The following is a 26,433-nucleotide window of genomic DNA, read 5'->3' on the forward strand; positions in this document are numbered from 1 at the left end:
ACGCGCGAAGGGAGAGGGGAGCTCGTGTGGAGGAATTCGGTTGCAGGCAGGCACGATGTGACCACGACGCGGCGAGGGTGCTTAGAGATGAGACGGCGGCGGCGGCCGGAACGGTCGCAGGAGATGGCTCTGCGTCTGGTCGCGGGGGAGCCGGCGCCAGTTGAGTCCGTGGCGAGGAACTGCCTGGCAGTATGCGATTGCGTGGGTTTCCGCAAGCTGTGATGCTCTCTATGTCAGCAGCCAAGATGTGGCGGCGATCAGAAGCCGCCGAAAAGTTGGAGGGTTTGCGACGAGCTCGGAAAAATGGGACAAAAAAAGGTCGATAAGATCTCGCCAGTGCCGGGGTGGGAAGGCGCAGGTGGGGGTGCCCCAGAAAGTCGGCCGCCTAAAGGTTAGCGCGACCCTGGCGGCCGCTGCCATCTCAATTCTGGAGGCTGGACTGGACAGGGAGCCTGGCACATGCTGGTGTAGGTCCGTAGTGTAGCATCCGTCAGCCCGTGTGGATAGTCAAGCCATACCCTTTGAAGGCCTTGGCTCGAGCCATCGACATCTGAACCTCAGTACTCTCTCAAAGTCATGGCAGACATATGTGTGCATATAGACATGAATAGGTATATATATATACACTTGGTGCATTTTCAAAGGCTGTTGCCAGTTCCGGGATAAAACCCCCGTCAGCCGAGCGCCAGCCCGCCCCCGGGGACCAGACACAACTTCTATCCCTTCTTCGCAGCTTCTTGCTGCTTGAGCAATATGTCGCGCATCGCTGCCCTCGCATTGCGGCTGCCACCTAACTTCGGGCCCTTGAGCACTTCGCCATCAGGTCTCTTGGGTCCAGGCCGCGGTGCATTGGTGGGCACCGTCCTCTTCCGCGCTTGGCGTCGCTGGGACATGGCCTCCAGGAAGTCGCGCTTGAATTCCTCTGCAATGCGCTCGTCGGCACCCATCTCGTCGTCATCGTTGTGACTATACTGATCCCCCACAGACACCGGCTTCTCGAAATTGTCCACTGCAAGCACAATGTTAGTCGACCAGTCACGTCTCGTGCCAGCAGAGACTCTACGGCGCCATGTACATACCTCTGTTTTCACGCATGAGCTCCTCCACAAGCTGGTCTCGCGCAATGGCGTCACTTCCCCGCCGATTCCGCGGTCGCCAAGGTTTGCCATCGCGACCAAGCCTGACCTTCTTGGACGGACCTTCACCTTGGCTGTCCTCCAAGGCCTCACCAGCAGCCTGACGACGTGCGCGTTCCGTCAGCGCCTCGTTTCGGGCACGCACCTCGTCTCCAAGGTCGATCTCAATGATCTTGCCGTGGAGTGCGGTATGTTTCTCCCGCTTTGCCGGATTGACGGGCGCATGCGTGAACGATAGCCCGTCAGACTGGGCACCATCAACCGATGCGCCAGCTGAACTGGCCCCGGACCCGGCCTGCGAAGAAGTGTACCGCCTCGCTAGCTGCGCTTCTATGAAATCCGTCCTTCCCACGTCAGTAACATGCCTGCTTAACAAAATCGGACACCCAAAGCCGGCATACTCACATGTGCTTGTTGGTCACCTCCCGGGACAGACCGGTCTGGTGGACAAAACGCCTCTGAGCGGCCGCCGTCGCGTCTTGCATCTTGTTCTCTTCCTCTCGGATCATCAGGCTCAGGTCGTCGTCGCCCATGGCTTCCGCTGCAGCTCCAGAACCATCATCCCCACGGGAGGCTGCCTCGCTGCCGAACGTGACGCCCCCGAGGCGCGCTTTGCGCGCATTGCGGCGTCGCAGGAGTTCTGCTACTGACAGGTCTTTGTCTTCCGCCGCAGAGTCTGTGTCTTTCAATTCGGTGGGCGCGGGTGTCGAGCTTGCCGTTTCTGGTGCAGCCGCATCTGTGTTGTGAATGCTGTCTGGCTCGCGGCTTGGCTGTTCCGCAGCGTCGGCGCGCTGGCGATAGGCTTTTCTCTTCTTGCCGCGGAATACGACCTGTGGCTGCGCTGGTGCCTCAGAGGCCGTCTCTGTGGACTCCATCGTGGCGGCAACTGCCTGGGGTTCCTGCGAAATTGTGGTGCCGCAGTACTCGAAATGGGTAGTTGGTTGTCAAGGCAGATGGCTGTATTATCTCGTCATTTTCCGGTGCGATCTTGAACGCAGAGAGGCCGCCACAAAGGATGGCGGGTAGACGAGTGACGTTGGTGGATGGGAATGAGCATGAAGAAAGGTGCCAAAATCGCCTGCGCCCGAGAATGGAGAGCAGCGCAGTCAACCCCTGCCTGCCTGCACGCGCTACGTCGGTACGTACAGTACCCAGCAGATCCGCCTTGTGGGGCTGCAGCTCGCTCTGGGGGTTCCAGGTTGTTCAACACCCAAATGTGTTATGGCACTGACGTAACCCTGTCTCGCTGGACGTCGAAGCCCACCCACGTGTCAGCCTTCACATACCTTATGGTATAGATCATCCAGAGACTTCAGAACAAGTCCTAGCACAGATCACGCCAGACATACTGGCCGTATCTCCCAACACAGGCACTACTGCTCGCGATGTCGCAACGAGTAAGTACCGACTCCTGAAAACCGGGCGAAGCTCGCTAACCGCGGTCTCAAGCTGTCGTTCCTCGCCCATGGCCGCGTGCAAGGTCCGTACTCCAAAGTTTCAATACACCTCACCCCAAATCCTCCAGAAGGGCCGTAATCTTTGATTAACACCGACGCAGGGGTGAACTACCGTAACTTCGCCGCCAAGAAGGCTACCGAGCTCGGAGTGACTGGATGGTGTCGCAACACTGAGGCCGGCAAGGTATGCTATATGACTTATGAACATTGCTACACCCCTTTAGTAGTTGAAAACTTGCTCTTGTCTCGTGACCGTGGAGCGACTGACGTCGAAAATCTCGGCCATGGCTGCAGGTTGAAGGCGAAGCCCAGGGTACCGAAGAAGCCCTTAAGCAGTTCATGAAGGAGCTGGATAGGGGCCCGACACATGCACATGTCGTCCAGCTTGATCGGAACACACTCGATGTCAAGGATGGCGAGTCCAGTTTCGACGTGCGGCGATAATGAAAAGTCACGTTGGCTAGCAACACGACTACCAGAGACACGACTGGGAGACATTGGTCATGCTGGGCTGACGCCAAGGCCATGCATTGCTGTTGCTGGTCAGGGCTAGAGTATAGATGACGCTATATCCAAAGATCTACCAATTTACGCCACGCAGAATGTATCGCTTCATCTCAATGCAACCTCTAGAACCCACGACCTTTGCGCTTCACCACCGGCTTCTTCACTGCGCCGCTAGTGACAATCTTTTTGGATTTCTCCACGACCACCTTCTTCTTGACTGTCCGCTCCTCATCAGCCTTCAACTTCTCCTCGTGGCGCCGCTTGTCCTCGGCCATTTGTGCCTCGATCTCCATCTTCCGGTTGAATTCGGTTTCGGTGATGCGCTTCTCCCGTGCAGAGTAGCCCTTCTCCTTGACGGAGTAGAAGACGCCACCAAGCTCGGCGAGCCAGTGGGGATCCACAGCCGTGACGGTGGACATGTACTCTTTCGATGTCAAGATCAATTCGTGATAGATGACGTAGTCAGGGAGGAATCCCAGCCCATACAGTGCCGAGGTGGGGTGCAGTTGTACAGTGACGGATGTTCTGAGGTTGATGTACTCGCCAATACCCTTAACTTTGGCCGCCTGATGGTAATAGCCCGAGCAGATACATTTTCGGATGATGTCCCAGTCGGTCCCGCAGCTGATCATCTCCATCTTCTGCATCTTCATGATATCGAGTAACTGGTCACGAATTTCCTTGGCTCGTCGGAGAGACTTGGCGTGGAGGAAGTGGCGGATACACCAGCCATCGGAGTAGCCATTGACTTTCCATTGCGAGTAGACGTGAAGATAGGTCAAGTGGTCGGACTCAGGCACAAAGAACTTCTCACGGGCCGCATCAGACTCTTCCTGGCGCTCTTTCGGCCGATAGAAGACGTTTGGGACCGAGAGCATAGAGACGATGGTGACCATCTCCTCACTGCAACCGTACTCTTCTGACATGATGAGCAGTTTTGCCAGTGACGGGTCCATGGGGAAGGCGTTCATTTTGGATCCCAGGTCTGTCAATTCTCCAAGGTTGTCCAGGGCACCGAGAGCCCAGAGATCGAATAGCGAGGTAGTGATGGTATCTTGTGGTGGTGGATCCATGAAGTGAAAGTCGAGGAGGTCACGCACGCCAAGAGACTTGAGCAAGAGTACCGTGTTGCTCAGGTTCGTCCTTTGAATCTCGGGGATTGTGGCGATGTACAGATCATCCTTGTACGCCTTCTCAGTAAAGAGGCGAAAGGCCTTTCCTGGACCCGTGCGACCAGCACGACCAGCTCTTTGGCCGGCATTGGCTTGAGAAATTGGCGTGACCTGCAATGTATCCATACCCATGCGTGGGTTGTACACTTTTAGCTTCGAGTATCCTGCATCCACGACATACATGATGCCGTCGACTGTCAAACTCGTTTCAGCAATATTGGTTGCAACGATACATTTGCGAACTCCTGGTGCCGCTCTGTCGAAGATTTTTGACTGCAAATCCGCAGGCATTTGACTGTAAATCGGAAGGACACTGAGAGGTGGTGGATCGTTGAGTGCAGCCAGGCGCTCTTGTACCAGCTCACAAGTACACTCAATGTCTTCCTGACCGGTCATGAAAACCAAGATGTCGCCAGCCCCCATGGAAACGTGGATGGAGAGGACCTGCTGAACAGCCTGGTCGACATAATCCTCAACAGGGGACCGGTGGAACATGATGTCGACAGGGAAGGTTCTACCTGGAATGAAGAACTCGGGCGCACCGCCGAAGAACTCCGAGAATCTCTTGGAGTTCATGGTCGCAGATGTGACAATAAGCTTGAGATCCCGACGACGCTGGAGGATCTTGACAAACAAGCCCATTAACACATCCGTGTTTAGAGCACGTTCGTGCGCCTCATCCATGATGACACAGGAGTATCGATCAAGGTCACCCTCGTTCAAAGACTCTCGAAGCAAGACACCATCTGTCATGTACTTGATGACTGTCTCTTTGCTTGTGCAGTCTTCGAAGCGAATGGCATATCCGACGGTGCTGCCCAGCTTGACCTCCATTTCTTCAGCGACACGTTTGGCGACGCTCATGGCCGCTACTCTGCGAGGCTGCGTGCATCCAATCATACCCTGTTTTCCGTAGCCGTCCTCGTACAAGAACTGTGTCAACTGTGTCGTCTTGCCGGAGCCAGTCTCGCCGACCACAATAACAACCTGGTTGTCTCTGATGACGCGCAGGAGATCTTCGCGCACTGCAAATGCCGGCAGGAACTCGCGCTGTTCTCTCAAGGTCTTGGTCTGACTGAAGTTGCTGGCACCTTCACTCTTCTTTGTCATATGCTCACTGAACTTGTTGGCTCCCGACCTTGGCGCATCGTGCTCGGTCGCTATCGGTAGTGCGCTGTCGCCCTCATCCTCCTTCACGCCCATGAGATTACCCAGCGCGGTTCCAGCCATGTTCGTAGCCTCCTGGGCTTGTCGTTGGCGCTCTCGTTGCTGCCTCCTCTCCTTGACGACCTTGCTGCCCTTTCTGCTGAAGACAGCCATGTCACTCTGATAATCCTTGACGGCAGGCACCGGTTCCAGTTGTTTTGTGAAGACCGTGCGGCCGTCAAGGAATGGCGGTTTCAGGTCATGGATCAGAAGATGTACGCGGGTTCCCTCGTTGTCGTCATTGAAGTCGTCATCCATGTTCCTCCGTTGCGCGACGCCGGATGTCAACATGCGGTTCGTCTCCCAGGCATCATTGTCCTTTTGTCTTTGAAGCTGGCGCGCATTGAGCTGCCGTCCAGCCTTTTTCTCAACCAGGTCTGCATCTCGCTGCTGTTGCTCGACCCATGTCGAGTCGTACTCGCCAAAGGGATTGTGTGCTTCGTCGCCGAACACGTGCCCCGTCTCGTCGCCAAGATACCAGTCGCGGTCGAGAGCTGTTTCTTCCTCTTGCGTTTCTTCAGGTGGCGGCTGCTTCGACTCTGCGGGTTCTGCGCGCGGCGCGCGCGAAGTAGACTGGGTCCGGCTTGGTAACGATGCGTACCGATCATCGGACCTCAGCGGGTTGAAGTCGATTCGACGTCGCTTGGGGCTGAAAGCCCTGTCATCGCGATCCATGGCGCGCAGTACGAGGGCTTCCAGGCAGAGAAAATGGACTCTCGGTCGATTCCCAGAAGTATCTTGGCGCTTGGGCCTGGTCGAAGCGTGGATTCAGGCGAGCTGGCGTGCGTTCGTGGTCCGAGTTAAGCTACGAGAATGAGTGGATCAACAGTCTGGAGTGGGCGGGAGAACAAAACAATCCGATCAGACAGCATCCACGAGCGCCGGGCGAGCTCTCCGAACTGGGGTCCAGCGAAGACTTCGAGAGCAGGTTCTAGGTACTGTACGCACCACGTAAAACGTGGCTTTCACGAGGTACCTCCTTCTCCAATTCGCAGCCTTGCAAAGTACCCGCCCTAGTTGCCCAGATAAGATAAGCCCCGCTGAAATTCTGAAATGTTTTAATTTTTGGGTGTCTGCCCAAGAGGGGTGCCGGCTGTGCAGGAAGCTTGCAGTGTATCGTACCTACACGAACAACGCAACATCGGCGCAAAGTCAGTTCGCCATGAGTTCCATGATCACCACCGCTGCGTGGGTGCCGCGTGGCTACGCAGCACCCTTCCCGCAAAAGTACGACTTTGACGAAGACGAGTTTGAACGAATCGCAAGCTTGGCCAAGCTCCAGCTCGACGACGCCAACGAGGACCTGGAGGAAGCTCAAAACAAGAACGGCAAAGACGACAGTGACGATGACAACGACAGCGAAAACGAAGCTAGTGGAGTTGCTTCAGAGGCGAAGTCCGAGTCAAAAGCCGCTGCCGGCTCTGGCGATGCTGCTGCCAAGGATGACAAGATGGATGACGAGTGAGTTGTGAATCCATGGCGGCAACATGCGCCACTCCCCGGGGTCCGGGTTCCGTGACTGATAATTCCAGGGTGGACATTGACGACGACGACCTGAAAGAGTACGACCTGGAGCATTACGACGACGACGAAGATGAGGCGGAGGGCCGCAGCATGGACATGTTCGGCAACATCAAGTCTCTCACATACTACGACTCCAACAAGGAGGATCCATACATTACGATACCCGATGGAGAGAACGATGACGACGAGGACCGCGAGGAGCTACAGATCTTGGCCACCGACAACCTTTTGCTCGCCGCCAAGGTGGAGGACGAGCTGGCCCATTTGGAAGTGTATGTTTACGAGGACGAGGCGGACAACCTCTACGTCCACCACGATATCATGCTTCCCGCCATCCCACTCTGCGTAGAGTGGCTGGACCTTGCGGTTGGCAAGCCCAACGCCGACAAAGACGCCAACGCCAACTTTGTCGCGATAGGAACTATGGACCCAGACATCGAGGTGTGGGACCTGGACACGGTAGACTGCATGTACCCCAACGCCGTCCTCGGCCAGGGTGGCAACCCGCAAGAGGAGACTCAGAAGAAGAAGAAAAAGAAGAAGTCAAAGAAGGCCAACGACAGCTACCACGTCGACGCCGTGCTGTCCCTCGCAGCGAACCGAAAGCACAGAAACCTGCTCGCCTCGGCGTCAGCCGACAAGACAGTCAAGTTATGGGACTTGAACACAACGTCTTGCGCAAAGTCCTACACTTACCACACAGACAAGGTCTGCTCGCTCGCGTGGCACGCCGTCGAATCCACAGTACTTCTCAGCGGCAGCTACGACAGGACAATAGTCGCCGCGGACATGCGCGCGCCCGACGCGAAGCCCGCACGGTGGGGAGTCGAGAGCGACGTCGAGAATGTCCGCTGGGACCCGCACGACCCCAACTTCTTCTACGTCTCGACTGAGAACGGCATCATCCACTACCACGACATCCGCAACGCGCCGGCCAACCCAGCGGCGACGAAGCCGGTGTGGACGCTGCAGGCCCACGACGAGTCTCTTTCCGCATTCGACATCAATGCGCACATCCCTGGCTTCATGGCCACGGGCTCGACCGACAAGACCGTCAAGTTGTGGAACATTCTGCCGTCTGGCCCGCAGATGGTGGTGTCGCGGAATCTCGACGTCGGCAAGATCTTCTCGACGTCTTTCGCACCGGACCCAGAGGTCGCCTTCCGCCTCGCGGTCGCCGGCAGCAAGGGCACCATGCACGTTTGGGACACAAGCACCAACGGCGGCGTGCGCAAGGCCTTTGCGCACAAGATTGCCGACAACGGTGGAAGCGGGGAGGAAATGCGCGAGAGAGTCGTTGGTGTCGCGAGCGATGCGTCCGACGATGACGAGGAGAGCGACGGCGGAGATGGCGCCGAGTCAATGGACGAAGACGATTGAGCTATGCAGCCAGAAAATGACCGAGCTCGACACGGAAGAGCGAGATGCTGAGGACGGGATGAATGCACCGGACGAGAAGCAAGACAGTCATGGGTGATGTTTTACATGCTTGAGAGGCCCAGGACGTCTTCGAGAATGGTGATCGTCTAGGGCCAAAAGGTTTTGATCTTTCGGGGTCAGTCGACGGAAGCTAGTGTGACTCTCTGTTCAGCCTTGACGCTAGGCGAGCGAGAGCACTTCTTGGATCGGTTTTCGCGTAAGATGTTGGCGGTGCACGGGAAAAGGTTTATTGTGCTCGGCATAAGCACTGCAACCGGTGATTGACACATACGCCGTCGTGCTCCTTTGGCTTTGATTCACTTTTGGAGTTCAAATATTCATCAGCGGCATATAGACGGATAGCAATACCACTATGAAGACGACCCGTTTCCGCATCTGCTAATCCCACGACGGTGAGCAAATACCAGCTCGAAGCCCCACCGATGCCACCTCGCCGCAGAGTACTACTCTCCAGACTCCCATTGGCAGTTATCAACCAGACGCGGTACTTGTGATGAACTATACGCTTGCAAGGACAATCTCGTGCATCCTGAAACGATCTACTGGGAAACATGGGGGATCCTCCCGCGCACCCGCGGGGGCCATGCTGCCAGAGCTGCACCACCACCTGAGTGGGTGGGGGTTTGATGGAACCACAAAGCCGTCCGGCATCCTCTTCAACATTGCGGAAAATGTTTCTAACGCACAGTTGATGCTGGCACACCAGCCAGGTGGAAATCCAAGTGTCAATGTGGTGGATATTTCTTGATGTATCGGAATGACCGCATGCGTCGCTTGATAAGTCACGGTCGGGACCTGCAGGGCCTCGACAGGCCTAAAAAAGCATCGAACCCTGGAGTTTCGGCATATTCATGCGGGAAGGCTGTGCAGCAAGACCGTCGACCCTTTCCACCACTCGGATCATAGAGCATGAGCCGGGGTAAAGGGCGCCATTGCGGCTGAAGAACAGCGCAAGAGAACCTTGCGACTAGGCCCTACCGTCTTCTGGGAAGTGATTGACAGGTACGGCATCCTGGACTTGCAGGAGGGTTGCTTCTCCCCGACGCGCGGTCTTCCCCTTGAACCTGGTCTGACGGAAACAATGCTATGCTTCTGGCCATGCGGCGAAACGTCTCGCCTAGATTGCTTGATCTGAATGGACAAGAGGCTCAACTTGGAGTTGCTCATCGGCGCTCCTCGACCAAGGCAGTGAGTAGCTAGGCCTACTGAGAAACGCAGCAATGGCATGCAGTGGACGGTTTGTGCAGGTTAGCCACTGCACAATGTTGCAGCCGTCTGGCGATGGGTCACCCTAGTATATGCTCTGAACTCGGCGCCATTTTCAAAGATCTCGGGAGCTCTTGTGTTTCTGAAGGTCGAAATGGCGCTGGGGCCTGGAGCAAAAGCAACATACAGTCAGTGCCTGCCACCCGCGTTGAGCGGACATCATGTGTGCTTGCAATGTTCTTTGCTTCTTTGCGTGGCTCCCCCTTCCCACGGTCGGCGCCATCAGTTGAATCGGGTAGCCCGTGCGGGGCTGCATTAAACACCGCGGGTGCTGAGAGCCCCATGGCAGCAAGAGAGGCATCGACAGCCAAAGCGTAGGGAGGTCAAAAGGAAAACTGAAACACGGAGACGGTGCGTCCAGGAAACATCTGGCCAATGACAAGCGCTACACAAAGCAGGGGGGCGCCCTGTTTCACGTTCGCAGCCGCCATCGTGGAGTCGGCCGCTTGAACATGGGCCAGTGCGTGGCGTAGACGAGCGGATGACAAGCCGGTTGCACGATTGTACCAGAACTCGCAGAGGCCTTGGTACCAATCTATCTGTAAAACCTGCTGCTAGGGAATGAGTACGTACCGACGCGGCTTGGAACACGATCATTGCGATGGTGCCGATGCGATACCACGGAAAGCCTGGGCCAAACTCTGGAAGTGCGCCACCCAAGCCGCGTGTGATGGTCGAGTGAGCGCGAGGAAATTGGCGTGTGCTTGAGTTTGCTGTCAAGAACTGGGGTCTTCACCACGCCTGCCTGGATTCTGGCATGGGCCGGCGATGAGCATCTTTGCGCATGGGTGCCGCACGATGCGGAGTTGTGGAGTATCATTCTCTGTATAGGAGCGAAGCTTTGCTCCATGACCACTCTTGGGGGCGATTTTCCTGAATGGCTTACGCTAGGAGGCAGCGTTCGCTTGGATCTCGCAGAAACCTCTGCGCTAAAGACCAGCAAACCTGCACCGAGTTAGACGGTTGTGGTCTTCCCGGAGGCGCGCCGCGCAAGAGGAGGACGCGATCGGCAGAACCGAGGGCAGTGTCGGGAGGCCGTCGACCAAGCTACGCTAGCCACAGCGCCAGACGACTACGCCAAGCTGACTCGTTGGATCATGGACAACAATGACTTGGCTTGATGCACATGCAAACACAAGCGCACTCGGCGCCCAACCTAAAGCTTCTAGTCAGGGCATGTCTACCCGTCGGGTGGGCACTCTAGTCTGTTGTTCGTTGGCACATCGGCAAAAACACGCGTCGTTGTCATTGTGTGCGTGGCTGCACCATTGGCCAAAGCATGCCACGTGGTCGGGTCGTGCTGCACGCTGCGTTGTTGGCTGTGATTTCTCGCGACCCCGCTGGCATCACACTGCGTCACGATACGGATATTTGTGCTTGAGCCGACAGCTCTGGCCTGGCGAGAATATGTCGAGGCTTGTCAAGGACGCAGAATGTTGGCTTGTTCTTAAGATGTTGGACTGGCTTTTTCGCGAGTGGAGTTGACCCAGACGCCACCAGACGGACAGACTTTCGGGCCATGGGGCCTAAGGTTTGACCCAGCGCTTGCAAAATTCTGTACCTGCACTAGCCGGCAGCATTGTCAAGTTGGTTGTTGTTCGTGGCTGGAGAGGACAGACCGGTGCAAATCTGGTGTTGAGCAACGGGCATGATTGCGTGGAGTGAGAACAGAAACAGAAACATGTTCGTTTGCTGCAAGCCCTTACGGCTCGATAGAGGCAGGCGGAGGCGGGGCTTGTTTCGACGCCCAGGTTTCGACTTGCAAGGGGGCCCCGGCTCATGAGATGGCCCAAGAGTATTGCGTGGACAGACGTAGTGGGTGGGTGATCATGGAGGGCGCTAAGCCGCCACCATGGTACTGGCAAGGGACTCAACTCGCTGGCGACACTTCCTAAGGTTACTTATCAACCCCACCCCTGCTGGCGGCATCGCTGCTGGCCAGTCATGTGTGATGTGTGCCTGGTGGGCGAGCCTGTGCACCACCCTTGATGCTGCAGCTAGAGGCTGGTGGAACCCCCTCAAGGTTGGCCCCCCCTTTGGCACCAAGCCAGAGCGCACTCGCGCGCGAATTTTTCCATGGCGGCCAGGGCAAAGGCTGCCGAGAAGCGATGGGGCGGCGATCTGGTGTTGCAGGCGGTGCTCTGTCTCTGCTGGTGGCCTGTCCTGGTCCGCCCACGGTTTGGGTCGGGGCGGGGATTCTGGGGCTCGGTCGCCGGGCTCTGCTGCATGCCCGGCTCGCCTCCTGCAATGGATCTGCTGTCGCGCGAGCACGAGGGCACACAACGGAGGCGGGTGACGCTGGGTCGCAGTGCTGGAGGCGGGTGATGCCGGCCAGAGGTGGGCGGGCAAGAATGTGTTTGGTGGTGAAGGGTGGGTGACAGAGTCATGCAAACATTGGAGAGGGTTGTTGGCGAGCATGCCTGGAAGGAAGGGCCCTCCCTAGCGCGGGCGGCCCACCCCGCCTGCCCACTCATCCATCCGCCCACGCTTGCCTTGGGCGCATCCACTCAGACAGTCCACCTTGTGGGCGCGCACACACACATACCCGTCACCATCCCGGCCTGGTCTCTTTAATTTCCTCGTCCCCCGTCGGCCTCTTGACAGCACTTTCCCTTCTCCACGGCCTTCTCCAGTGCCTTTCTGTCGACTTCAACGTCAGTCTCGTCGCCGGCTACGATTGCTTTGGAAACGCCTCTTGGCCTCCGCCACGGTCCTTCTTCTGCCGCCTGCTTCCGTCTCTGTTCTCTCGAGACATCCAGCAAAACTCTCCTTTAACCACAACCAAACTCTACCAGCGCAGACAGCGAAACCCGGTTGTTTCACTCGTCCGCAGTGCTCGCATCGCCCCAGGCTGTGGCAGATATCGCCTTCGTCTTCTTCCTCTTCTTGTCCTCTCCATATCTTCGCCTTGTGCGCGCACGCTCTCTCAGACCTGCCTGTCGAGGTCTAGCCATCCATTCCGGAGGTGTTACCAGCAAGCGAGACAAGCCCACCACCGTCTCACTCACGGCCTGGCTCACGTATCACAGCTCCCGCCTCACTTGGACCTGACGGTTCTCCTCCTTCGGACTGCTATAAGCACTGTCGCCGTCCTTTGAGAGGATCTCTAGCGACGTCTTTTCTCTTCAACCTGCGCACCAGACGTATCTATCGGACCTGTCGATTGCAAGGTTGCATTCTTTGCAACTCCACTCTGCCCGCTTCTTCCTGCCCACGCGCAGCCTCCTTCTCACGGCTTTCCGGTTTTCGCCTTCCCGGACGCCTAGTCACCAGATCCTGGTTTTCTGTTCTCTCACCAGAGGCATTTCTCTTCTTGGCCACGCAGGTTACCTCGTGGACACCGCAGCCAACGTTACCTGCTTCCTCGCACCACTTTTAGCTGGCTCCGCGAGCCGCTCTCTGATTGGTCCGCCGTTTACTGCACGACTCTGCAGCACATCACCAACAGCCATCCCTGATTGGAGCACGTTGTCCAGCAGGTCACACCCGCATTGTTTCGGTTGCCAGCATTTGCTCTTGTTGTCGGAGGCGACTCGAAAAAGCCATCGGATCCCCCACCCCAGCGCGCCTGTACCAGAAAAAGCCCGCCAAGCAAAGGATTCGGTGCCCCACCCACCTCCCACACCTTAGCATCGGCCTTTGCTAGTCTGCCACAACACCCTTCGGTCGACGTCAGATCTCCGTGCCTCCGGCCACTACCGTTTTGGGAAGCACCCAAGCTGCCACCTAGCACCCTCCGGTATCAGTCAAGCAGATAATAGCCTGTGTGCCGCACTGCTTCTTCTTCACAATGTCTTTGGCTCGTGCATTCACTACACGGCGCGGAAAGCAGCCATCTGTCGACATGGGTTTCACTCCGCAGCGAAGCAACACCGTCTCCCGCGGCGTGGGCTCCATCCGCCACAAGATCTCAGCTCCCATCGGACTTACACACACCACCAACATGCTCGCTTACAATGCCCCAGACCTATACCCAAAGTCGGCCAGCTCCATCGCCTCGTCCAGGTCCGACGACGAGTCTGACGCTGCCACGAACGCTTCCTCTCCGCCCACCAGCCCAGACGTTGGCACCACTCCTGACCGTGCAGAGTCCCCAGAACCAAACCACCTGTCATGTTACTTCACAGCTCCCGGCCAAAAGCCATTCCCCAGTTCAACACCAGCTCCTGTTATTCCCAAGAGAGCACCATCGCACACCAAGAAGGCCTCCATGGACAACCTGGCTGCCAATGTCAACACTCGCCTGTCTAACCAGTCAAACAACTCCGTATCCACCAAAGCCAGCTCCATCCTCTCCCGCTCAGCGTCTGTATCAACAACCGCCACTGTAGCCTCGGCCCTCTCTCCCGCCATGAAGTCGCCCGCGCCGTCAATTCCTACGACGCCCAGTTATGCTGCTCCCCCCAGCGCCCGTTCCAGTGCGGGAGCGCTCAAGCGGAGAACTGCCGACCGCTCTGAAGCCACGCACCCTTTTGGTCAGGAGCTCGCCCAGGTTACCGAGATTGCAGAAGAATTCGGAATACGCGACAAGATCCAGATCACCGATGAAGAGGAGCAGGAACTCAAGGCCAAGGGCCTCTTCAAGTTCCAGGCTGATGACTACATCAACGAAGTGCAGAGCATCTTCACAACCTTCTTCCAGCCTGAAACCAAAGCCGCGCCGGAACCTATCTGGATCTGAGGTGACATGACTCGTCTTGGACAAACGACCTACTTCACAATGTACATACTTTTGGCGGTGACTTTTTTTGCTGGGGTTGGCTGCACATACAGACGGCTTGCTGCTGTCCCGGGACTTGCGTTTCGAACAGCTATTGTCAAACATGGACACAATCTTTTTGGGGGAACGAGTCTTCTTGGAGTTTTTTTACGAGGCAAGGACTGCCTTCACTGACAACTTGCGATTTCTACACACGTCTTGATACCACCTTCTACTTTTTCTGTTTCGCCCAATGGCGAGTTCTTTCGTTAAGACACACAATCATAAGAACCGAGGTATCTGCCTGCACAACAGTCTTCTGCGCACTGGTGATTACGATGCTCAATGTCTAGCCCTTGTGCCACATACGTACGCCATTTTTCTGTCCCGCGCAAGCATGGACAAACACAACAGCGTAATTGATTTGAGCCAGTGCATCACCGGATTGAATCCCCAACCTCATCACTCCCTTCGCCAAGCTCACTTCTCTTTTGCAGCGTCAGCCGCGCATGCGCGGGACATCGTGATTGGCGAGCTTCAAGGCTTTTTTTTAGTTCAAAAGCTCTCCCTCTCACTCTCGGAATAGTCACCGCACGCCGCCGCCAGGAGAGGGCAAAGCTTCGCAGCTTGGTTCACTAGACAATCTTGAGATCTGCGCAATGTCAGGGAGGTTGTGTGGTGCTTGGTCGCCTACTATGGAAGCGGAACGCGCCACTATGAAGCGTATGGGCCGCCCCCATCTGGTGCCCATGGACTAACTGGCGAGGTCATTGTCTTAGTGTATATGGGGAAAGCCTAAGAAGAACCTATACGCCACCACCAACCAAAGCAAGGAGCTCTTCTCAGTGAGCATTCAACTCCACTTGCTGCAGATGAGCCGAAGCTTAAATTTTCTGCGGCGATTTTTTTTTAAAAAATCTTCTTTTCATTCTTTTTTACCAAAGGCAGAAGAGAGACACTTTGGGGGGAAGTTACGGATCGCCCAACAAGCTTTTGCCATTGTTTCTTCCGGTGTTGGCTGGCCCTTTTACCGGGACGAGCGGGGGGGGGGGGGGGGGGTCCCTCCCAAATGTGCATGCTCAATAGGCCGAATGGGGTGATTGCGGCCGCATGACTCCGGTGGTGCGGAAGGAGTGATGATCCCTCCCGAGCTCCGCTGGCGTTGTGGGGTTTCTGTGGACGGCTTAGTGTGCCCGGGGACTGCATTGCATGTAAAGATGTATTACACAAACTGCAAGTTCTGGCCACGCGCACTTTTTGGAGCTTCTCATGCACGATCCCGCGAGCGGGGGATTGTAAGAATTGGAGCAAGGAGTATTTGTCGCTATGCTGGAGATTGGTCATGCAGAGAATCAAAGCGTATCTGTCAGTGAGGCACATGGCGTCATCAAGATGCATCTATGGCTCGCATCGAGTCAAGCGGGGACACACTACGCCTCGAATAGAAACCACGCAAAACTCTCCCTGCATGCGTGCACGCCGATCCGACAGACAGCAGCGGCGCCCATACATGGCCCCGGGCTGTTCTTGTGGCGCGATTTTATGTCATTGATGCTCTTGATCCTGGGTTGATGAGCGTAGGAGGAGGCAACTCGGTAAAAATAGCACGGCGGCGACGATCACTTGCAGGTGGAAAGAGAAGCCTTGCCTGAGAACTGCCACGCCGTGCCCGAGGTCCTGGTCAACAACTCTGCGGGCCAGTAATGGCCTTTTATCGGTTCTTGGCGGTCTCCATAGAAGACAGATTTGGCAACCGTTTTCTGCGAGCAAGGGAGATCGACAGCGCGAAGCCTGCCACTAGGAGCCATCTGGGAACGCGCCCACCCAGCTGGGAAGCGTTCGTGGCCCTGGGTATTGGTAGTCGTCATCCCACCTGAGGAGTATCCCGCCTGAACAGAAGCGCCGCTGGCGTCGGCGATGAGCAGAACAGGGCGCGAGCGGATTCGACTTTCAGCTCGCGACTGCGGATAGTGGAGTAGCTCTTGGTCTGCAGAGTCGTGGTCGTCAGCTTGCCATGTGGGGAGAGATGTGCGGAAGCTCCGGCGCCACTGAATTCATCCTTCTGACCACGACGGGCATGGCATGACTGAGACTGCGCCGATCGTGTTTCTTGACTGGGAAGCGCAAGCCGTACAATCTCGAGACCCGGCAATCCGCCTTGGCCGTGATGGTTCAAAAGATCTGCATCCCCGGAGGCGCGATGGCGGTGCCTCGGCGCTGGTTCTAAACACGGGCACTCTGGGCCGTTCCGTGTGGTGTGTAGTGTAGATCAATCAGCACGAGCTTTGGGCGTTGCGCATCAGTGGATCACCATTGAACATTTCCGCTTGGGTGCTGGGGTGCTGGAAATGCAATCCCAATGTGAGATGGTCGGTCCAACGCCCGTCACATGGAATGCCTGTCTTGGAAAGCAGCCCAGGCTGGGGTTTCCAGCTCCTCGGGAGCCCTAGCCACCACTGGAATAGCTTGGTGAGTATTTCACTTGCCTTTCTCCAGTGAGGCTTGGCTACTAATATCTGCAGGCCGCCGTGCTGCCCGGGTCGGACTGCAGTTAATTAGGGCAAGATTGGTGAAGCAGGACGACTTGCTTGTGTGCGCATATACGTCGTCTCCATGGTGTGCTGTGCCTGTGAAGTGGGGGTCCGCGCTGCGAGGGTTTGTCGCGGGTGTGCATCAATACAACTCGTGCTTCGGCTGCGGGGTTCGCTCAACTGTAGATGGACTGGCGGGCACGGAGCCAGGAGGCCCTCACCGTGTCATGAACGCGGTTCGGACCCATGGAAATGGTTGAGCAGCCCAATTGCTAGCAAGATGAGCGAAGAGTGTCGTCGAATGGAGACTCTTTGCGCTGCAGACTTGTGCTTTCCTGTTGTGAGGTTTGCAACAACGCCGGCCTGCAGAGGCAGTTTTCGTCCTCAGGTTGATTTTTGGTGACCCATGGCTCCCGTCAACGCTAAGAGAGCTTTCCTTTGCATAGGACAGAGCTGTATCCCAGCTTGATGTGTCGTTGCTGTGGAGGGAGCAGTGAAGAGGCCCCACCAACCTGCGAGGGCCACGGAGATATCGGTGCTTGTCAGAACCCCTTGCCCTGCACAATGCGTGCCTTCCCAAGGCACTCAGGGGCCCAGGGGGGTTAGCATGTCGCTGCACGGCAGTTGCACAACGCTGTCTCCACGCCCCCCCAACAGCCTTCTATCACTACCACAGTCACAACCACCATCATCACCAAGCACAAGCTTGCCCACGCTGGACACAACCTTGAGGCGCCCCAATGGACCAGCAACCGACAACGACGAGCCCCCGCTGCCAGTGAGACCCTCGACTGGACTCCAGCCTCCGCCCCTCCGATGCCGCGCTGCTGCCCGTCCCTCTTCCGGCTGCCCTCGAAGCTCCGGCGCCGCGCCCGCAGGCAGAGGATGACGACCCTCCTCGGCCTCCTGGCGCTTCTCCTCATCCTCGCCGTCCCCTTCTACGTCATCTACAAGCCCCCTCAGGCTCTCATCCGCCACTTTGTCAACCGCTGGCCTGATGTCCTCTGGCAGGTCGACACGGACGACAAGGTCGTCGCCCTCACCATCGACGATGCCCCTTCCGAGTACACCGAGCAGATCCTCGACGTCCTCGCCGCCAACGATGCCCATGCAACCTTCTTTGTCATTGGCGGCCAGGTTCCAGGCCGGGAAGACCAGCTAGCCAACATTGTGCGAGGCGCCAACGAGCTCGGCAACCACGCCATGCACGATGAGCCCAGCCGGGCGCTCACAGACGCGGAGCTCACCGAGCAGATCGAGACGGTCCGGGAGAACATCCGCGCCGCCTACCACACCGCCGAGCAGCGCATGCCGCCGCAGTACTTCCGCCCCGGTAGCGGCTTCTTCAGCGACCGCATGCGCCGCCTGGTCGACAAGCTAGGCTACCGCATGGTCCTGGGCAGCGTCTATCCCCATGACCCCCAGATAGCACATCCGTGGCTAAACGCCCGGCACATTCTCAGCATGGTTCGACCTGGCAGCATCATCATCTGCCATGACCGCCGCAGCTGGACTGCGCCCATGCTCAAGACAGTCCTGCCTGAGCTCAAGAGACGTGGCTACAAGGTTGTGTCGCTAACCCAGCTTCTCAAGGCGGAGCGGCGATGAAAATCCGGCATCCCTGTGTCATGATTAGACGTCTGACGACTACATACGACATGTCTGTCGTTGATTTGTACATATTTTCTTGTAATTCGGGAGCTATCCGACACGGTCACAGGACTTTCAACCCGGTCGGAACTGTACATATATACACATAGAGAGCGGACAAGCTTGTTCCAGCAAACGACATAGACCGACTAGACGTTTATCGCATGCATCGATATCATCATTTTGCAGCGAGCCAGAGAGGTTCATTGTCCGAGGATATGCATTATACATGATGGCTCGTTGTACATGTTTTTCACTTTCTTCACCTCCCCTCGGCAATCAGCGCCTGAAGTCCCTGCACGAGGTCGTCACGGAGGTCTTCCCAGCCCTCAAGGCCGATGCTGACACGCAGCAGCCGCGGGTCGACCGTCTTGTCCGTCATTGCCCGCCACTCGATCAAGCTCTCGACGCCGCCCAGGCTCGTGGCATGGTCAAACAGGCGGAGCTTGCTCGGCAGCCGCCTCGCGCACTCCGTGTCCTTGAGCAGGATGGAAAAGACGCCGCCGTAGCCCCGAGGCATCTGCCTGGCCAGCCAGGACTCGGGATCCTTGGCCTCGGGCTGGAGCGAGGCATGCTTGACGCCCGCAACCATCCTGCGTATGGCATCGTCTGCCGACGACGAAGAACCCGCGTTAGTTGCTTCCTTGTTGTTGTTGTTGCCTTGAGCGCACCGGGCAGCGAGCCACGCCACCAGCGCCGTCGCATCCTCGCTCTGCTTGCGCACTCGGATCTCGAGCGTCCGCAGGCTCCTCACGCCGAGCCAGCCTTCGAGGCTGCCCATGACTGCGCCCAGGACGAGCCTCTCCTCCCTCAGCCCCGGCAGCCACTTGTCCGCGTGCTTGGGGTTCACCGTCAGCACGCCGCACAGCATGTCCGAGTGGCCGCCAAAGTACTTTGTCCCGCTGTGCATGACCACGTCGGCGCCCCAGCGCAGTGGGTCGAGCAGCGGCGGCGGCGCGAAAGTCGCGTCCACGGTCAAGTACGCGCCCGCGCGCCTCGCCTTGGCCGCGTAGAACTCGAGGTCGCGCGCCTCTCCCGTCGGGTTAAGCGGCGTCTCGACGTGGATCACGTCCCCCGGCCGCAGCATCTCGTCCGGGCAGTCGAGGTCGAGCTGCTCCAGCCCGTTGAGCTTAGTCAGGACCTTGAGGACGCCGTGGCAGCCGTGGTAGCCCCCGCCGATGGCCACGCGGCGCGGGTTCAGGTACACGAGCATCGCATGGAACGCGGCCAGGCCGGACGCGTAGGTCAGCGAGGGCCCCTGAAGGATGGACGTGAGTACCGCCTCGAGGCGCGTGCTGTTTGGCGCCGAGTCGCGCGAGTAGACGTGCGAGTCGTGCGGGTTTGCGGGCTGTTTGGGTTTCGGTCGTACATCATTAGCCAAAGAGGTATTAATAGCAAGTTTGCGGTGTGCGAAAGGACGTCCTGCATGCCATGTAGCCAGAAAAGATGATACGGAACGAGAACAGGCGGAGCCCAGACAACTTTAGCTCGTCGACCACCACCGCCTCGTTCGAGATCTCTCCAGGTGCCTGCTCTTCTTGTTCGCCACTACCTCCTCCCGTTTGTCATCTCCATGGAGAGCATATTCGAGCAAATGTTATAAGCCCCTCGCTCGGGCTCTTACAACGTCCCGCCACAGATCGAAAGATGTTTCTCCCAGAGTGAACGAAGGAAGAAGAAAGAGAAGGAGAAAAGGAAGCTCACATTGACGTTCACCCAGCTCGACAGCTTGTCCGGGTCATCGCTATACCGGAACGTCGTGGAGACGTGCATCGGCGGCGCCACCGCGTGGTGCGAGTTGAGGTGGTCGCCCGCGTGGATCGTCCGGGCCGCAAACGACAGGCCCTGGAGATGTGAGTGTTGCTGCTGCTGCTGCCGCCCCATCTCCTCCTGCTCGTTCTCGTGCTTGTGGCCGAGGGCATTGGCATTGGAATTGGCATCCTCTTGGTGGGCAATCTGCTCGACGACCTCGCCCAGCGGCGCGGCTGTGAGGTGCTGCTGCTGCTGGTCGGGATTTGACGAAGCCATCTCCGCGGGTGCAAACTGGTATGATCTGGCACGCTCTTGTACGATCCGCGATATCCTGTCCTGGCTCGGGATCCTTGGGGGGGAGCCGGGAAGTCGTGGCGCTGTCGCTCGTTTCAAGGGATTGACAAACGTATGCCGTCGTCGTGGTCGTCGCCGCCAGCGGATCCTTCCGGGGGCCGATTTATAATGCTCTCCTCTCCCCCACACTGGATTTCTCGCACAGTCTTTGGGATGCTCAACTCGTGTAGGTGTCCGGCTTCTGGTACTGCGTAGATCTCACAGACACGGGAAGATGAAGAAAGTGTAAATGTATGTAAAATGCGCCATGGCACACACCGGGGACAACCCCCCCTCCGCCGAGCACCCGCCGCTGCCTAACCTCAAAACAGTAGGCCGATCTCGGGAGCGCGGCCGTCACGTCCGTCTACAAACGTCGCTGTGGGGCCCAGCGCCGGCCGCGGGCGGCCGACGGACCCCCCATTACGAGCGACAATTAACAAATCTTCGAGATTGCGTGCTGGACGTTCTGCGGGATGGAACAACACTGCAGCTTCCCAGGTGACTTCGGTCGAGCAGGAACGGATGTAGTCATTTCGCTATAGACATGCAGGCGGCGCTATGGATTCGGACTAGTAGGGAAATTATGAGTCCCGTCGGGGACAAACTTGCAGGCGGCCCAACCGCCGCCTTTTGCACCACGCTTGGCTGTCCTCTTCGCTCCAGGAAAAGCAAGAAACATCTGTTGTTTTGGGGCGCCGACGCTCAAGTAGCCCAAATCAAAGTCATTATGATAGTGAGATTACTTATGTCCACGCTTGGTGGCTAGTGCACGACCCCTTCTTTCTATTTTGAGCTCAAGCCATATCATGGTCGTTCCGTCATCTTCGCCGATGTACCGAAGAATGTGGGCTCGGCTTCGTTGGGTCGTCGACAATCTCCGCAGCGCTGCCCAGCAGATCCACCGGCTCTTTCGGATCAACTCTACTGATGCTGTGGTGGTGGACGTGTCCGAAGCTCGACGGACGCTCGCTGCTGTGATCACGCCCAAACCCAGCTGACGGCAGTGGGCTAGCTCCATCGTCCGTCGGGGCGGTCGACGAACCCGACAGGCGCTTTTGCGAGGCTGTCCGATCAAAGGGAAGCCTCGTTGCCGACGTCGAAGCTGCAGCCTCGGGCAGAAGATAGCCCTGCTTCTCTGGATCGGCACCATCTTGGTGGTGGTTTTCTGCGGACTGCTCGAGCCGGCGGAAACCCCTGGGGCTGGTGCTGTCTCGTTTGGAGCTCTTCCTAGGAACGTCCGGCACTTCATCCGCATCTGCTGCAGCCGTAATGACCGCCTTGTGTTTAGGCTTCGTGCTGGCCCGAGACGCAAACCTGCTCGGAATCCCGAAGCTCTCCCCAGCATCGAGATCGGGCAGTACTGGTGCCTCCTTGGTGATGCCAAGTCCTCCGATATCCAATTCTTGGTCCTCGGCGGGCGTCCTAGGCTGGCCATCTTCATCGAGGAGCCCTCCACGAACACTTTCCACTGTGCCGCGCCGGCTCCTGTTGACCTTGGATGTGGCATCATCGTCATCACTATCGATTGGACCATGCCGGATAACTCCCATGGCAACGGGGATGCCCTCTGGAGGAGGCTCAACACTCTGAGCCCCACCTCTCGCCTGCATGGCTGGCGGCATCCTCGCGCTCCGCACGACTTCAAAGCCTTTGCCCTTTTCTTTCGTCTTGCCGCCAAACAACCCCTTCACCCAGCTCGTGGCAACAGCCACGGAGCTTGTCGGGTCAGCAGGGCCAGTACCCAGCTTACGACCTGGAGAGTCCGAATTAAGGGCTGGACCTCGCATGCCGTAGTACTCATCAACTTCGCGTGTTGAATAGTCGGCCCTGGGAGCAAAGACTGGCGCATAGGCGGCAGGTCCGGGCCCGCTCACTAGACCAGGCGCTCCGTCGGTATCGGTGTCTGCGTATGCTGTCTGACTCATGCGACGTGCCGTAAGATCTACACTGCCGATCGAGGCTCTTGTTTTTGTAGGCGTCTGGTTGCCAAACTCATCAAGTGTGCGGCGTCGGGGGCGAGGCTGTCGGTAGTACGACTCAGGCATCCCCTGAGGCCTGGTTGCCTGCCCCGGTGGCACAAAGGAGAACGTACTGCTCTCCCCAGGAGTCGTGGGGGTGATCCCGCCCATGGCATTCGCGTAAGCGTCGAAGCTCCGCGCATCAAAAGCACTCGAACTTCGCTGGTGGCTCGCGATGATGCCCATATCAGCAGCCGACTCACTCCGCACTCGGCCGTAACCCATTCTCGATTCTACTCTGTCGAGCATGGCTGTGCTGCTGAGCTGGCTTTGCCGGGACTGTGCACCATGTCTGTCCACACGCCTTGCGAGCTGTCGAGCTCCAAAAATCTTTCGGAGGCCCCCCCTAGTCTGACCAGTAACGTCATCATTGCCAGCACCACACAATCTCGCCACGACCTCGATAATTGTGGCGAGGGCGTTGAGCCAAAATAAGAACAATAACGCGCATGCATGAATGAGGAAGATGGCATACCCGATCCACCCCTTTGGACCTTCTGTGACGCCCATGGTAGGCACGAAGGCCACCATCAGTAAGACCGACACGAAGCGGAGGACTGACAGGGCGGCATGATAGAGGTTCATCGACGTCGGCGGGTGGAAGGGGCGGAATGCATAGAGGGTCAGCACGTTGACAACCTCGCAGATGGCAAGGATGACCAGCTGAGCCACGCCGGAAGGCTGGACAGCACCGATGGCGATGCCGCGTAAAACATTAAGTACGATCGGGACGATCGCAAAGGGTGCCGCCTCATCCGTATATGTGTTGTATAGAGGACCATATGTCAGCACGGTGGGTAAGTGATCGAAGAGGTGCCCTCTGTTTTTCGTCCGCACAATGAAGAGCATCAGCCATATGGCGAAGCCAACAACCAAGATTATTGTGATTGCGGCCATGGCCACGAGTACAGAAGCTGATTGCGAAGCGACGACGAGCTGGAACGCCGAAATGGCGACGATTGGGAGGAGGAAGTAGTTGAAGACGATCCGAATCACGTTGCCGAGCGAAAAAGGCAAGTTCTTCGCCCGGAGGTCCTCCTCCGTGTCATTCGTCACAAAGCGGAGGAGCCAACGGAAGAGGAACCCGCCCTGAATGAGCGCAAGAACAATCGCGATGATGACGAGCAGCCAGATGATCATGCCAGCCCAGACGTCCTGTACGTTGGCCATGCCCACAAGCTGCACAAGGCGCTGGAGACCAAATTCGCCGTTGAGAACGTATACCCCGTCCTGGAGACTTTGATAATATGTTGCATTAGGAGTGACAAAGCTTTCGTTGAAGACCAAGGCGGACCAGGCGCCTTGTCCAACTATGGGCTGGTAAAATCCGGGGTAGGCCAGTGTCAAGGACCCAGTAAGGACAATGAATTGGATGTACTGAAGGCAGTCCCCAAAGCCAGGAGTGACAAGTCGAAGAAGATCGGGGTCTCTGCCATAGTTCGAGGTCCAGTTGAACACGTTACTTGTCCCCCAGGGGCTGAAAATGGCCGCAAAGATGGTGGCAAAGCCAACAAAGACGAGGACGGCGAGCGGAAGATACTTGACCAGATCAGCGGAAGAGCCCAAGCTCGGGGTCACCACGGTCGAGATACACCCGATTGTTGTGCTTTCCGAATCGCCAAACAGAATGATGAAGGTTGGGTTGAAGGAACTAAATGTATATGCTGAGTAAAAGTCGTGCGACATGTTGAAAGCCGGGCGGCCGAAAGGATCATTTCTAAAACAAGAAGAAAGTCAGTCATAACATGCACAAGTCCACAGACATTCGGCCCAGGTGTAGAACGTACAGTGCAGTCTTGTTGAAGACTGGGGCGATCGGGCACGTATCATTCAGTATCCTCCGACAAAAGTAGTCCCTGTCAGAGTACTGCGTATATGTCAAGACATTGACCTTGCTCAACAACGTCGTTGCTTTCCGTTCATCAACGGGTGCGTTTGGGTTCGGCTCGTCGACTATCTTGCCGTTTGCATATCCATCATCATCCCACAGAGGACTCCCTGGCGGGGGTAGGTCTTCGCGACCAGTCTTTCCTGTAACATTGCCCCATACGGTGACCACAAGGTTGTGCGCGGGGTCCTCAACGTCGAATTTGGCATCGACAAACTGAGGCACCCATTGCAGCTGGACGTTACTCGCAGAAACTTGTGTGTATATGTAGTTGGACGGCAGGCAGTTCTCGAAGGGAACCAGGGCGGCAGAAGCTTGAGTTGCCAACAGCGCAGCCGCCACACCTAGCATTTTGCGCATGGTCGGCTCGTACGTCTTTGGAGGCCGGCGTTGGCGAACTGGTCGCGCCCGCAGCGGTGGCGCGGCAGACGACGACCATTGTGGTAGCGGGTGTTCGTTCTGAGATCCGGCGGGAATCAGGACTGAAGCTGGTCCGCGGGACCACATCGTGGGTTCTGCCATGTCGTCAAGCTGCCGGCGGTTGCCTGGAGCCATGGTGCAGGGGCAACGGGACTGAATGCTGGATCACTCAGGCCCGCATCTTTTCGAGCAGGCGATTGCCAGGTCGTGCTGTCTGGCCGTAAAGGTGCCGTCTTGAGAAGGACCAGACCAGGCCGGCCCAAGGTGGCGGTGCAGGTGCCTTGTGCTGCCGGCGTGCTGCCCAGATCGTATCCGGCAAAGCGCAAGAGGGAGTGATGATGACGATTGTGACGGTACGGGGGATTGGCGAAGTGGCTGCGGGAGTGGTGATGGACGGTTCGAGAGGCTGTGGGCGGCGGCAGACAGGGTGGCAACGGTAACTCGTGAGGTATGCGACGGCGATTGAGGGAGACGGTGCCAACGAGACGGTCGATTGCTGGGTGGATGGATGGATGGATGGGATGGGATGGGAACCTTGGAAGGAGGGAGTCGGAACCGTCAGCTTGCTGCCAGCGGGTGGACCGCGCCGCTAGACTGGGCAACACGAGATGCAGGTGGGACCTCCCCGGCGTGGAGCGGACTGCGCTCCCGTCTCACTCGCCAGGGCCAGCGCAGCGCAGCGCAGGGACAGGCACACCAGACACCCTTCAGGCACCCTCTCAGTGCTCTCTGCATTGCAAGTATGCGCCCCCAGATAACCATTGGGAATCGGGGCACAGCGCACACTCCAAGACTTACCTCGCTCCAGGCCAGAGGCGCCTGCGGCTGTCCGCCAGCCACTGATCCAGCGCAGTGCTTCCGACGACAACGCACCTGAAACTTGGGCACCGCATCCAGCCTGCCAGTCGTGGTGGTGTCCGGAGCTGGGCCATCCATCCAGGGCAGAGCACACCTCCATCGAACAAGGTGGCGCAGCGTGGCTCGTCTGCCCTGCCCTGCCGCCGACAACCGTCACGATCACTCAGCTTGGGCAAAATTGCGAGTTGCGAGCATAACTTATGCCCAGGGCGGGCCCAGTGCTGCAAAGAAGCCCTTGGCCATCTTGGACGCAGGTGGGGTCCGGTGGTGCCATCCGTTGTTCCGCGAACAACCCATGGAGGCTGCTCAACAACAACGTTGGGCCAAGTGGGCCTCAGAGGATGTCCCTCACTCACCTCCTCGCAATCGCATTCCCCCAGGCAATCCACCTTTTTGCCGTCTTTTTTGTTTCGTGCACGGGTCTGTATCGTCAAACCCAGATGGGCCACGTCAAAGTGTGCTAATTACGTCCCATCGTCGTCACAGCCGCAATTTTCTGCACCTGCAAGGGGCCACGGTGCGCGCGGGCTGAAAGCCGTTGCGAGTCTGCGCGCCCTGGCACAGGCATTACCA

At 57.5% G+C, this 26,433-nt stretch overlaps 6 protein-coding genes across 6 annotated transcripts; 3 read left to right on the top strand and 3 right to left on the bottom strand.

The window, feature by feature from the left end:
* Positions 1–574: 574 nt before the first annotated feature.
* Positions 575–6,159, bottom strand: B0I36DRAFT_263948 (P-loop containing nucleoside triphosphate hydrolase protein). Its single transcript, XM_046151176.1, has 7 exons — positions 4,646–6,159; positions 3,250–4,585; positions 2,847–2,992; positions 2,703–2,790; positions 1,542–1,996; positions 1,080–1,480; positions 575–1,009 (listed from the first exon to the last, which is right to left on the bottom strand). The coding sequence occupies exons 1-7, from the start codon at positions 6,151–6,153 to the stop codon at positions 717–719; spliced, it is 4,227 nt and encodes a 1,408-aa protein (XP_046014994.1). The 5' UTR covers positions 6,154–6,159; the 3' UTR covers positions 575–716.
* Positions 6,160–6,595: 436 nt separating this feature from the next.
* B0I36DRAFT_317198 (WD40-repeat-containing domain protein) lies at positions 6,596–8,806 on the top strand. The gene is made up of 2 exons (XM_046153129.1): positions 6,596–6,939; positions 7,011–8,806. Exons 1-2 carry the CDS (start codon positions 6,641–6,643, stop codon positions 8,380–8,382), a joined length of 1,671 nt encoding a protein of 556 aa, XP_046014995.1. The 5' UTR covers positions 6,596–6,640; the 3' UTR covers positions 8,383–8,806.
* A 4,346-nt stretch (positions 8,807–13,152) lies between these two features.
* On the top strand, positions 13,153–14,525 carry B0I36DRAFT_85470 (uncharacterized protein). The gene has a single exon (XM_046163462.1). The coding sequence runs from the start codon at positions 13,499–13,501 to the stop codon at positions 14,387–14,389; it is 891 nt and encodes a 296-aa protein (XP_046014996.1). The 5' UTR covers positions 13,153–13,498; the 3' UTR covers positions 14,390–14,525.
* A 3,298-nt stretch (positions 14,526–17,823) lies between these two features.
* B0I36DRAFT_372692 (nodulation protein nodB) lies at positions 17,824–18,546 on the top strand (the record flags this gene model as incomplete). The annotated part of the gene is made up of 1 exon (XM_046160138.1): positions 17,824–18,546. The coding sequence occupies one exon, from the start codon at positions 17,824–17,826 to the stop codon at positions 18,544–18,546; it is 723 nt and encodes a 240-aa protein (XP_046014997.1).
* A 304-nt stretch (positions 18,547–18,850) lies between these two features.
* B0I36DRAFT_238860 (pyridoxal phosphate-dependent transferase) lies at positions 18,851–20,472 on the bottom strand (the record flags this gene model as incomplete). The annotated part of the gene is made up of 2 exons (XM_046149646.1): positions 18,851–19,936; positions 20,293–20,472. 2 exons carry the CDS (start codon positions 20,470–20,472, stop codon positions 18,851–18,853), a joined length of 1,266 nt encoding a protein of 421 aa, XP_046014998.1.
* A 1,022-nt stretch (positions 20,473–21,494) lies between these two features.
* B0I36DRAFT_372694 (uncharacterized protein) lies at positions 21,495–24,942 on the bottom strand (the record flags this gene model as incomplete). The annotated part of the gene is made up of 2 exons (XM_046160139.1): positions 21,495–24,411; positions 24,482–24,942. The coding sequence occupies 2 exons, from the start codon at positions 24,940–24,942 to the stop codon at positions 21,495–21,497; spliced, it is 3,378 nt and encodes a 1,125-aa protein (XP_046014999.1).
* Positions 24,943–26,433: the final 1,491 nt, after the last annotated feature.

This window comes from Microdochium trichocladiopsis (assembly GCF_020744255.1).
Source record: "Microdochium trichocladiopsis strain MPI-CAGE-CH-0230 chromosome Unknown B0I36scaffold_3, whole genome shotgun sequence".
Lineage (NCBI taxonomy): Eukaryota > Fungi > Ascomycota > Sordariomycetes > Xylariales > Microdochiaceae > Microdochium > Microdochium trichocladiopsis.